Consider the following 14,119-nt stretch of genomic DNA (forward strand, 5'->3'; position numbering starts at 1 on the left):
TGTCGCTATTGCAAAGCCCCTGTGGGCCAAAAACAGTGAAAACTACCCAAAAATGACTCCATTTTGAATATACACCCCTTGAGGAATTAATCTATGGGTGTAGTGAGCATTTGCACCCCACAGGCGTTTCATAGATTTTATTAGAATTGGACAGTGAAAATAAAAATAAAATATATTTTTTTTCCAATAAGACGTACCTCAAAATTTTTCATTTTCTCAACAAATAAAAGGAGAAAAAGCACCCCAACATTTGTAAACCAATTTCTCCTGAGTACGGCAATACCCCATATGTGGTCACAAACTGCAGTTTGGGCACACGGTAGGGTTCCGAAGGGAAGGAGCGCCATTTCGCTTTTGGAGTGCAGATTTTGCTCTATTGGTTTCTGGGCACTATGTTGCATTTGCAAAGCCCCTGTGGGACCAAAACAGTGGAAACAACCCAAAAGTGACCCCATTTTGGAAACTACATACCTCAAGGTATTCGCCTAGGGGTGCAGTGAGCATGTTAACCCCACAGATGTTTTCCAGAAATTAGTGTGCACTCGATGTTGCAGAGTGAAAATTGAAATTTTTACATAGATATGCTAATATGTGGTGCCCAGCTTGTGCCACCATAACAAGACAGCTCTCTAATTATTATGCTGGGTTTCCCGGTTTTCGAAACACCCTATATGTGGCCCTAATCTTTTGCCTGGACATTCGACCAGGCTCAGGAGTGAAAGAGTACCATGCGAAATTGAGGCCTAATTTGGCGACTTAAAAAGTATTGGTTCTCAAATGTGAAATAACAGAAACCCCTGAGAAGTGACCCCATTTTGGAAACTACACCCCTAAAGGCATTTATTAAGGGGTGTAGTGAGCATTTTCACCCCATAGGTCTTTTCCATAAATTAATGCGCTGTGGATGGTGCAAAGTAAAAATTTTAAATTTTTCCCTAAGTTTTTCAGTGGCAAATATCTTATGCCCAGCTTATGCCACTCTAGGTACACACACCAAAATTTTTTTAAAAATCCACATATATGCGATGCCATATATGTGGAAATAAACTGCTGTTTGGGCACGCTGTAGGGCTCTGATGGGAGGGAGCGCCATTTGGCTTTTGGAGCGTGGATTTTGCTTGGTAGTAGTTTTTGTTTGGAGTTTTACTGGTATTTTGGTTTATAATGTGGGGGTATATGTAAGCTGGGCAGAGTACATCAAGGGCATAGTCAGGTGGTATAATAATTGGGGTAAAAAAACAATAAAATAATCCATACATGTGAAGCTTTGAAGCAATCCTTTATGCACAGGCCATTGTCACACTGATAAATGTCCTTCCTTATCCCCCTTTTGGTCCACACTCTGCACCTTTGCAGTTTGGGGAATTTTGCGGGGAAAGTGTTGTCTTGGTATAATACGGGCACTGTCGCTTCCAGCAGATATGTATGATTCCTTCCCTTCCTGGTTCCCTAATTTTAGAGTCTTGATAAATCGCCTCTTGAAACATAAGAAATGATCCCCTCGGGCCGGTACAACTGCATATTTTTTCTTTCTGGACTTATTGGAGCCTTAACTTAAGTTATTTTTTCATAGACGTAGTGGTATGAGGGCTATTTTTTTGTGGGACGATCTGTAGTTCTCGTTGGTACCATTTTGGGGTACGTGTGAATTTATGACCACTTTTTACCCTATTTTTTGGGAGACAAGGTGAACAAAAAAACAGCAATTCTGGCATAGTTTTTTTAACTTTACTCTCCGGTGATACCAAATACATAGCACTTGTTTATGTTTTTGCACAATAGGATTACTTATTTTTTCTGTCGTCAAGTTGTGAGAACCATAAGTTTTAATTTTTTTAGTCGACGGAGCTGTATGAGGGCTTGTTTTTTTTTAAAACGAGCTATAGTATTAATAGGTTTTTTGGATACATGCGACTTTTTGATCACTTTTTATTCCAATTTTTGTGGGGCAAAGTGACCAAAAAACAGATTGTGTTATATAAAGTCCAGAGTCAACTCAGTCGTCTACCAGGACATTTCCCAGCACTTCATGCTTCCCTCTGCTGACAAGCTTTATGGAGATGCTGATTTAATTTTCCAGCAGGACTTGGCGCCTGCCCACACTGCCAAAAGTACCGATACCTGGTTTAATACTCACAGTATCACCGCGCTTGATTGGCCAGCAAACTCGCCTGACCTAAACCCCATAGAGAATCTATGGGGTATTGTCAAGTGGAAGATGAGACCCCAAACCCAACGATGCAGACGAGCTGAAGGCCACTATCAAAGCAACCTGGGCATCCATAACACCTCGGCAGTGCCACAGGCTGATCGCCCCCATGCCACACCGCATTGATGTAGCAATTCATGCAAAAGGAGCCCCAACCAAGTATTGAGGGCATATACTAGACATACTTTTCAGTAGGCCAACATTTCGGTATTAAAAATTTTTGGGGAAATTGGGCTTATATAATATTCTAACTTTCTGAGACCCTAAATTTTGGGTTTTCATTACCTGTTAACGATAATCATCGACATTAAAAGAAAAAAATGCTGGAAATAGATCACTCTGTGTGTAATGAATCTATATAATATATTGTTTCACTTTTTTAATTGAATTACTCAAATAAATGTAAATATGGAGAATTCCCTGCTTCATACAGAAAAGTAATGGCGTTTATTGTATGTAATTATATGTCATTTTCTTTCCACTGTTTTTGGTTAATATGGCGCCCAATCTTCACATGACTTGACCTCATCGTTCATAGCGTTGCTTTGTGACTGAAACATGTGAACCGTGTGGAGTACATGGTTGTCTGTTTTTTTTTTTTTGTTTTTGTTTTTTATGGTTTCCATGTAATACTACTACGGCTACTGCTGGTGGTTATGAACGACCACCAGAAAATTCACTTGGCGATTGTTAGGTTATCATCAGGGGAAAGAGAAGCTGGATCCACGTCAATCAGCTGATTGCAAGGGCGGCTGTGTTCTATGAAGGATTTGTTCAGGTAAGATAAGCCTTTTAGACAGTTTGCGTAAATGGGTGTGCCATTACGTCCTAATTGCGTTCTTTTGACTGCCAAGAATACGTAATGGTACATTTAGTGGCTACGCCTAGTAATATGCAACCATCATCCCGGCTACAAAGGGAGGGGACTCCCTCAGACACCCTATCGGTGCCCCGTGACTAAAAACAAAGTAGTTCATTAAAGTTTAAGGCTTCGTTCACATCTGCGTTGGGGTCCCGTTCTTACGTTCCGTCTGAGGTTTCCGTCAGGACTGGATCCTGAGCAGACACAAACTGACACCAATGGTGATGGTGCCCGTGGTTTCCGTTAGTTTCTGTTGTGCGCTGGAAGCAATAGAGAAGCAATAGCGTAGTCGACTACGCTATTGCTTCCGGCATAAAGACGGGTCCGGTGCACAACAGACACAAACGGAAACCACGGTCACCGGCTCCGTCACCATTGAAATCAATGGTGATGGAAAATGCGTCAGTTTGTGTCTGCTCAGGGTTCCGTTCTGACGGAAACCTCCAACGGAACGTCAGAACGGGACCCCAACGCAGATGTGAACGAAGCCTAACAAAGTTTATTTGGAAGAAAAAAAAAGTGTTAACAACAGTAAACCTAAAACCATTTGTTTTCCATAAAAAGTGGTTTTATTCAGCAAAATGGTTGAAAAAAATAAAAATTATACACATATATGGTATCTCCGCGATCGTGATGACCCATATAAGAAAATTAACACATTATATAAACATGAGTGGCATAAAAAAAAAACAATAACTCCCAAACCATTTTTAAAGTTAATCAATAAATTATATGGACCCCAAAATGGTGGTTTTAAAAAATAATGAATCGTCCCGCAAAAAACAAGCCCACATACAGCCACGCTGACGGATAGAAATCGAAATGTTATGGCTCTTCAAATGGATTGACATTAAAAAAACATTTATTTTCCATGAAGTGTGCTATTATTGTGCAAAAGTAGTAAAACAAAAGAAACATATTTGGTATTTCCGTAATCATACCGCCCCTTAGAATACACGTTATTTATGCCGCACCGTGAACGGCGTAATTTTAAAATGCAAACGTATTTTTATATATTTTTTTTTTTTTTGTTGCAAGTTTTAAATATTAAAAAGAAGAAAAACCACAATAGCATCTGCAGCTGGGAATGTCCTAAAACTGTCTAATTCTATTTCAAGGATGACCGAGTGAAAGAAGACCGCCACTGGTGACAGCCCCTGTCCATGTCCCTGGAAACTGAAGTATCTGGAAGTTCTGACTATACATATTATATAACAATCCTACGTTGATCTCTGTGCAGTGACTTATTGATTTGCTCATGTCTTGGAGACCATTTTTATTCTATCTGGAATCTAGTGTCGTGTTATTTACGTAAAATGTTGTGTCTGGACTCCTGTCTCAAAGAAAAGATGATATTGTTACCCATGATCGATGCGGGTCGCAGCTCTATCCCCAGAACCGGGGGTCGTCCGACATGTTACACCTTGTGAGGCGGTAGTGCGGCTCCTTCCATTTTCACTTCTATGGGAGTTATGGAAGCAGCTGAGCACGCTTACTCATGTGTGCAACTCTGTGTTTTATGGGCGTTCAGACCCCGTATTTTCAGCCGTTTTTTGGGGCGTTAACATCTGAAAATGGGCTATGTGAACGTACCCTTAGGGTATGTTCACACGGCTTATTTACGGACGTAATTCGGGCGTTTTACGCCTCGATTTACGTCCAAAAATGTGCCTCGATAGCGTTGGCAAACATCTGCCCATTCATTTGAATGGGTCTTACGATGTTCTGTGCACACGGTCATTTTTTTTACGCCACACTGTCAAAAGGCGGGGCGTAAAAAAGACGACCACGTCAAAGAAGTGCCTGTCAATTCTTCAGACGTAAATGGAGCCGTTTTGCATGGACTCCATGGAAAACCAGCTCCATTTACGTCCGTAATAGACGCAGCAAAAAGCGCCTCAACATGCCATTACAGCTGAAATTACGGAGCTGTTTTCTCCTGAAAGCAGCCCCGTAATTTCAGCCGTTACGGACGCTGCCGTGTGAACATACCCTTATAGTAAATGTCCACTTTTGAAGAAATTTTTTTTTTTCTAGCTTTTTATTTAAAAAAATCCACAGTTCTGTGCCAAATAATAATTTTTTTAAATAAGTTTTTATTTCAGTTACAGATTATTATTTTTTTTTTTTTTTTTTGTGGGGGCTCCAAATCACATGCATAAACTTAAAGTTAAGAGAGAAAAATCTGAATGCCTGCAACTGCCACTAGGGGGAGCCTCAGAGCTTGTCAAATACTGTATTGTTATTGAGTTATCCGGTGTTCTGCAAATAAAAGTAACTAGTATGATGGAAAGTTCTGCATTTTTCTATTATACGTTTTGTTTCAAATCGTTAACATATTCATGATTTGTTTCCTGTCAGTGAATGGAAATTTTAATGTCTACATTTTAAATGCTTAAAACCTGTCCTTGTCATGTTCACGTGATATATACATGTATTAGGGTATGTCTATACAAAGTGAAAATCCATGGATGAAAAAGCTGTTTGGTGAAATTTTCCTTAAAGTGACGGTATAAATATATATATTTTTTACTGATTGTTTTGTGCCTGGTATATTCTGGTTTATACCATTGTCTACACCATAATGTATAGTCACCATGAAGTAATTCTTCATCTTGTTGTGTTTCTTAAAGGATACGTCTTTGGGGAAACCAGTAGAGGTCTTCAGATTTCCAAACGATATGAGGTCCTGTGACAAACGCCTATGCTCCTCCATGCACTTCACATCGCCCGACTGGGTGACCCTTTCAGATGGGACAGGAACCTTGTATCTAATTCACATTTCAAAGAATGCTGAATTTGGCGCTGAAAAATGGGAAGTGAGTATTGTGATATCGGATGTTTGTTTACACCGACCACCCAACATTTGAATCCCCATTCATGGGACATTTTAAGCCCCGCCCTGATTTCCCTATAACTCCCACAAAATTTCCCAGAAACCACAATTTTGGGTCTCATTTGCATAAATCATGCTGCCTTTGAGTGCTGTTTTGGGGGCACAATCTCACGAAAAAGGGCATGCAACCATAGTTATCTGTACCCCAAAATTGGCTAACAAGGATTTCACTGCTGGGGACTGTCATGCTAATTCACTAAGACATATAGTTACATTTGATTTAATCCATACTAGTGGTTCCCAAACTTTTGCGGACCAGTACATCCCAAAGCAGTTGGAGATCCCACTAACGAACCCTTTTGTCCATACGGGCGACACGATTATAGACTGGCAGTAGTGATGTCACCACCGTGCAGGAAGCAGGTGCAAGGGATAGGCTGGTAGTGGTGACTGCTGCAACGTAGTGGGGCACATTTACTAATACGGGTATAGTGCAGACAGTTACAAAAGTTGCGCCCTAAGTTGTGCATCTTACATGTGGACAAGGGTGTCTACAATGACTAGGAACCAGTCCATGGAACCCTAGAGAGTCTGCCATTTAGATGACCCAGAAGGAACGACTCGCGAGACTCCTGTGGATGTTTTCACATCAGGGCTCTATCTAGCAACAGAACCAATCTAAAGAACCCTTAAAAAAAAAATTAGAACCATAGTAACCAAGCAGCAATGGACTTTCCTCTTTAAAACATTCCATCTTTAAAACATGATATATACTCATTGGGGAGATTCATCAACCTTTTGTACGCCAGTTTTCTGGTGTAGAAATTCCACAAAAAGGTTGAAAAGTTTGCGATTTGCGCTGAGAATTGGGATTGCCCTTGCCAGTATTGAAAAAAGTGGCCCGACTCACCAAAATTTATTATAATATACGCCAGAAGACGCATTAATTATAGCGAAAATGTACACCAGCTCCTTGTTGACGTAGATTTTACTCTGTATGGTGTAGCAAGATAGAGGCTTGTGCCGGGCCCCGTTACCCCAATCAGACCTTTCCCATCAGACTACCCCCCAAAACGAATTAAATAAATAAATGTCGTCATGGCACGCTGAGGGTCCCTGAAGGGGAGAACCGAAGGGGAGCGGTGAGTAGAGTATACATTTTTATTTTTTAAATGGGGGGCGGTGAAAGGTTTGTTGCACGTCCGCAGTCGTTACGCCACAATTGTGATGCTCGGCCAGCAAAAAGATGCAATAGATTTAATAAGAGGCATGTGCCTTTTCATAAATCTGTTCTTCTTACTCCAGTGGAGCAGAAAGCTAAGACAGTTGTAGTAAATCTGCACCATTATATTCGTTTTTTGATGGTTGTGCAGGGCGTCTCATTTATTTATGTATATGTTCTTTGCAGCTGAAGTTTAATCAGGAGCTGGGGGATCCATTCATCGTTCTTCACAGTATCCGGTACGCCAGGGGTGAGGAGCATCTCATCGATGCTCTAGTATTGTCTATTGAAAAAGATGAACTGGACGTTAAAGGCAGTGGATTTCATGTCTCCTTGGAGTGGATATCTATAGCCTGCAGCCCAAATCACGGTAAATACTGTCCCTTCAGAAAAGCAGACATAACTTCTTGGGGTAGGGCAGTTGTATTCAGCAGGTTACGAGAACGAACACTTTTTATATAAGGGAACTGATATGGCCTTGTGCTCTAATATTCACTCGGCCGTTTCTGTCAGTGACTTTGAACGGAGCGGCATGGCACATGCTTGACTGCCGCTCCATTCAACTCCTGGCAGTGGTCTTCCACCTGCGGGGGGGACGGGGGGGGGGGCGTCAAGACACGGGGCCCCCGTTCTAACAGTTGGTGGAGGCCTGTGTCCTTGTTTTAACAACATTTTCTCTCTTACTTTGACAGTACGGTTTTAACAAGCAAGAGTCATTGTAAGGAGTTTTCCCACCATTAATACTTATAGCATATCCATAGGATATACAATATATATTTTATAGATGGTGTCTAAGTACCGACGAGCCCCTGTGATAAGAGTAGGGGTCCTATGTCCCCCATGGTATAGTCTCCCAGTTTATAGGTGTTACTTTGCGCTCTTTTTCAGATACCGAGAACGTAGGCTCTGTTTACATCTGCATCCTGGTTTCCATTTATAATGGAGACCAGGACACAGTGCTGAATCCATCATACAATGGGTACAACCAGCGCCTGACGGACCCCATTGTGTTTATAATGGGGTCCATCGACTTCCATAGTGGTGTCTGTCATTTTGACTGGAAAAATAGCGCTGCGTGTAGTGCTTTTCTTCTGGTCAAATCTAACTGGATCTGCGACGAAGCCTCCAATTGAGATGTGAACATGGCCTAAAATGACTTCGGTGTAGTAAGTAGTGCAATGGTGGCGGCGTGTTTGTTTATTCAACGTAATGCTGAGCCTACAGTTCCCATGATGCTTGGCACACTGTAAGCATCGTGTGATCGGTTCCTCCCTTCCCTAGCCAGCTCTCAAGAAAAGTAAAGCTGGACCACGCATGTGCGTTCTCTGCAGCGAAACTACATGCCCCAAAATGATACGTCACTTGTGACATGCTGTATACTGGGCTATCAGCTCTTAGCCCATGTTACTGGTATATGGGATGTCACTAGAGCTGGAAAAAATCCGATGTCACAGGTCACGGGCCACGTGACCAAATCGGTGGTACTTTTGAAAACGTAAGTATACTAAAATGTAAATGTTTACTAAGAGTTGGGATAAGAGCACAGAAACATAACTTGGAAAACCCCCTTAAAAGAAGATTTTCTCTAACTTTGTACCCTAGAGAGAAAGCTAGGAAAGGCAAGAACTGCTTCTGCTGACTGTGTCCCGTGTTAATGTATTCATAATGGTGGCATCCATGCATTACATACACACAAACATTATACAACATGTATTAAAGGACAAACACACTGGCTAAGGCCCCGTTCACATCACATTTTGGCCCTACGTTTTGTGTGCACGTTGGGAAAGCTCCCTAAACATGTCAATAGGGCTACATTAGCCTGACTGAGTCCAAAAGCGCGTCCTTTTGGCATCCGTCGGACTGGTATACGTCGGTATACTTTTTTTTTTGAGGATGGAATAACGTAGTATACTACGCTATTCCATCCTGAGGGATCCCTCAAAAAAACGTATACCGCCTGGTATACGTTTTTTGTTTTGTTTTTTGCATGGGAGTTTGTGTGACGGATGCCACTGTATGGCATCTGTCATAGGTATACGTTAAACACATACTTGGGGAGCATTCCCAGGGCTGAAATCCCCGGGAAGAGCATCAGGTAGCGCTCGGCCTGGTGATTCCGGCCCCAAACATCACGGTCATCATCATTTTTTATTTTTCAACTATTATACTATTGGTGGAGCTGCGGCAGAATTTTATTTGGAAAGAATGTTTTTTTTTTTTTTTTTTTTGCCGTTTACCAGTATACGGGTAATTTATACAGCAGCGCTGAAAATCTCTTTTTGCTATGTTTTGATACATTGTTCAGTTAGTCATCGGTTTGTCTATCTGTTTACATGTAAGTGAATGTGGTTGTAAATGGATTGTAAATGATGTGATGAACTATTTCTCTGTATGTAAAAATCGCACCAATGTTTGGCTACCCTGTGCCTCGACCCGACCCTCGGCAGATTGTGACTAACTTATTTTGCCGTTAAGCCGTCGTCTTCTGTAACTTTCCTGTGAGTCATCCGTGCCTCTTCTCTCTATTTCCTCCCACGCATTCCCTTGCTTCAATAATAATCCATTGCTCTTACCTGGAGTCATATTTTTCATCGCTTTCCGTCGCTATTCTAAGAAGTACAGAGAAATGGGATTGTTTTGCTCTATTTCTTTACTATTTTTGTCTTTCTGTAAGCTACAATTATATTCTTTATTAAAAATAAATAGCAGAATTCTATAAATGTATGCTTCTTCTAAAGTACACACAGTTAAAGGCTGTTTTTTTATTAGAACTATGTTTGGTAAAATGTTGGGACATCATTAATTTACGGGATTTTTTTTTTTTAACATATAGTTTATTTTTTTCCATAGAAGTGTAGGCAAAGATAACAAACTTTGTAATATATCCTGTTAAGATAAATTGATTTTTCTCCACTCACTAGATGCCTCTGTCCCATTTAGGCCTCATGTCCACTTCCGTTTTTTTCCATCATGGTGCTATGCGTTGTTTTAACTGATCGCACCCTGACTACATTTTCTATTACGGCACCATATTTCACTCATAAAGGCTAAAGTAAAAATGTGAAGCCCCCATAGTCCTATTTGTTTTATTTCCCGGAAATTGCGCCCAACTTCGAAAGGCTAGCCAAGTAAATTTTCACAGATTTGCACAATTTGCGGTAATTGGTTGTCACCGAGCTTTCCCCATAAATAGAAATGGCTGGACACAGTGAACACTGTCTGTTAATCACTTGCAGGGAAGCGAGATCTCCAGCTCGTGATTAATGTGATTCAGGACTCCGCCTATTTGTATAGAGCATAAAAGTTCTCATAAAGTCTTAATTTTATACAGAATTTTTACATTGAACCTTTCTCACCACACCGTACATAATGTATAACCTTCCTTGATCCTACACATGTTTTCTTGTGAAGCTGAATGAATGTTTGTTTACACAATCCTGGCCAAAATATATTACTGAAGTTTTAGATGGGTGTGTAAACTGACACCCTTCAGTTAACTTATCCAGATCCATATCCATTAGTTAAATCGATATATCGGAGAGAAGTAAGAGACAGAGACAATGCTTTTATACCTCAAAATATGCTCCTCTGCTTTATTGAAAAAAATGCAGTTACAATAATATCTTTCAAAAGGGGAGTAAGCTTGAACTTTAGCCAATCATTTACAATGTGTTGTTGGCTCTATCAGCCAATTACATACAATGGGGAGTTGCTCGTGCTGAGCCAATCACAAGCATGAAAGGCTTTTTACATGTAAGACTACAATTTCCCATAACATGCAACATCACAGACTAATGGGTCATAGTGACCCCACAGCTGCCATATCACCAGTCTATTCCCCATAACATCCCAGACGATATGGGGCAGAAGACACGAAAAATATTTATCTATATTCTACATATCAAGGAATCATAACGTTATCTAAAAAATAAAAACATAGAATTATTCAGACAATTTAAAAAAAACGATGATACACGATGGAGTCACAAGCATATTTTGCTCACTTCCACAATGTTTATGCCATGTTCTTGTGTTTCCTGAGTGGAAATGACTTACAAACAAGCATGTGTAACATGTAGAGGCAGTCTATTGTATAGCAGAGAGAACCCCGTGTGAACAGTACATGTACCTGCATAACATACTGTATATTCTAATGGCGGCCCTCCCCACACAGAAAAATAGTAGTTGCTAGGTAACCTTTATCACTGTGTGCAGAATACTATATTGTGAGGGATTCAAAAAAAATCAACAGATTCTGCAAAAATATGTAAATATGTTCAGTAATTTTTGTGGCATTCTGCTTTGAAGTTATATTCCATGCAAATGAAGAAATTTGCAACTTAACCGTGCCTACAAGGACTATGTAACTATGTAGGACATGCCAGTACTTGTGACCTCTAGAGCTCTGTGTGTCTGTTCCATTACACGATTATTCCCACCGTTGTTTGCCTGGTATACTGGGCATGTTTCACCCCCAGGTGTTTTAGACCCTTTCTATAAAATTATTTACGTGTTTAAATCTCCCCTCGCTTCTTGGCCTCCTCCCTGCTCCTTTTTGCCAATCATGTTGTATTAGCCATAATACAGCAGGAGTAAGTGCCTGTTACAGAAGCTGAAGATGTATTCTTGAATTCTGTTTCTCCTAGGTTGTGCTTCATTTACCCAATAGAGATTAAATCTTCTTAATTTTCAAACCTTGTGGCCCAGTAGCGAAACATTTTTGTTTGTTACATTACAGCTTGCACAGGGTTAGAAACAGGTAGACAAGCCAGCTTGCTCACCCACAGGCAATAAAGCTGCTACAGCTTCCATTATGAATAGAATCTAAAAAAGTGCAAAGGCATTACGATTAATCACGATTACAGGCACGGCCGACTGCGTACAGCCACCCGCATTTGCGGGCCAAGCTCCAATTCTAAAGTATGGGAACACGGTCCGTAAAAATAAAAAATAAGGACATGTCCTATCTTTTGCGGAGGCTTTCTATGGCCCGGAAACCTTCCTGTAAATATACGGGAAAGTGTCCGTGGGCAATATAAGTGAATGGGTCCGTAATTACGTATGAATTCTACAGCCGCGTGCATGGGGCCTAAATGGGTAAATAATTTCAGTAATTTAAACATTATTGGTGATTTACATGCCTAACTGATCAGATTGAGAAATTTAAAATCATTTGTTCTGCGTGCCTGTAATTCTACTTTAACTGAGTTTTCCAACATCTTTAGGTTATGCCATAATTATTTAATATTGCCTGTTTAGCAACCCGAGGCCGGACTAAGAGGAGAGGTGGCCGCACATGTACAAACTTGTTTGGCTGTTTCCGAAACCCTATAGACTTCGCCTCTCCACTTTAACTTCTCCTATATGATGGCTGCCTTGGCTTGCTCATCATGGGTCAGGGGATCTCTAAGGCTGGGTTCCCACAGGTCGGATACGCTGCGTAAAAACACGGTGTGTATCCGACCTGGAACCTGCAGCACATTCTGTCCAATAAACCAACCACATTGTGGTTCAATCCCTCGGGCGGATTAGCATCGGTTAGAAAAAAACCAAAAAACCCATTCATACTTACCCCGGCTGTTGTCATGGTGACACGTCCCTCCTTTGCGTTCTGGGTTAGTATAAACGTTTGTTGTGATTTTGCAGCGGAATCGCTGTGATTCTGCCGCAAAAGTCTCAACACTTGGCTATTTGTTGCAGGTTTTGCATCCCCATTGAATTCAATAGGGAAAACCTGCAGCAGAAAAGCAATGAAAACGCTGCATAAATTGACATGCTGTAGATTTAAATTCCGCACAGCAAGTCAATTTATTACATTTTCCACTGTGGTTTTTTTTTCCGCAGCATGGCCATGAGATTTTCAAAATCTCATCCGCTTTGCTGCTACTGTTAATGCTGCGGAAGTTGCGTACAGAACTCGGTTTTGGAAATTCCGCAGCATTTACGCTACGTGGGAAGCTGGCCCTAATCTCCCAATAGGTGGGGTTGTCCAAGAGGTGAGACTTGCATCAATCACACATTTATGGCATATGATGTAATTATATGCCATAAATGTCATTGACTATACTTGACATTAGTATCTCAAGTAGGAGAATCCCTTTAAAGGAGTTGTTTCATAAAGGAAACCCCTGTCCATTTGCCCCATAAGGGTATATGGACATCATATACGGGGGATGCCCCTCTCTGATCCAGAACTGCCCTCTTATTATTTATTTCATGGATGACCATTCATCTAAATGGCTGCCATGTATTACTACATTTCCGCTGCAGCGGATGGTGCTCAGGAAAACAATGGTAGGTCTCCCGGACTATTTAATATGTCAAATTAAATGTTTATGTAAATGTATGTCTTTAAAAATTCATTAGATAAATTACCTATATAAAAAAAAAGGGTGCAGAGACCATTTCTACATTGGTATTAATATGCCACATGGGTAGATGACCTTCCACAGTATCTCTGTGGTTTCAACCTCTTCTTCTAACTTTTTGGCTTTTGCCCACAAGCTTATTTATTAGTATAAAGTAATTTCTTACAGATAGAAGATATCTTTGTATGTGTTTTTATTACTATTATGCAGGCTTTTTGGTTCACTTAGCTTGGCTGAAAATAACTTTTAACATTTTTTTTTTTTGCATGACTACAATATGAGGTTCAACAGGTTAATGTGGAGGAGGAAGCTTGCAGAATAATCTTTGAACCATTTATTTGATTCTGGTTTTTATAGAAAAAAAACAAGTATTGTTTTTTTTTTTCAAGTTTGAAAGGTTTATCTCCATAATCGGTAGAAAAATATTCCAGAGAGTAGTTTATACTGTATATAATGGAGAGTGTATTTGTTCTGAGTGTATTCGGCTTTCCGCTCTGTTATCTTCTGAAATGTTATTAGAGACAATCCACACGTTAACAGTGGTTGGGGTCATGGATCTGAAACCCCTCAATGCAAAAATAAAGGATGTTTTTGCTCAGTTACTTTCCTCAGAACCTTG

The 14,119-nt window shown here is 40.5% G+C and overlaps 1 protein-coding gene across 1 annotated transcript in view; it reads left to right on the forward strand.

Moving 5' to 3' along the window:
* Positions 1–14,119, forward strand: part of NUDCD1 (NudC domain containing 1) — a 142,644-nt gene that overhangs the window by 48,098 nt on the left and 80,427 nt on the right. The window contains exons 3-4 of the mRNA XM_075825820.1: positions 5,705–5,890; positions 7,316–7,499. Of these exons, the coding sequence (XP_075681935.1) occupies positions 5,705–5,890; positions 7,316–7,499 (370 nt within the window). The remainder of the gene's footprint in view (positions 1–5,704; positions 5,891–7,315; positions 7,500–14,119) is intronic.

This window comes from Rhinoderma darwinii, chromosome 5 (genome assembly GCF_050947455.1).
Source record: "Rhinoderma darwinii isolate aRhiDar2 chromosome 5, aRhiDar2.hap1, whole genome shotgun sequence".
NCBI classification, from domain to species: Eukaryota; Metazoa; Chordata; class Amphibia; order Anura; family Rhinodermatidae; genus Rhinoderma; species Rhinoderma darwinii.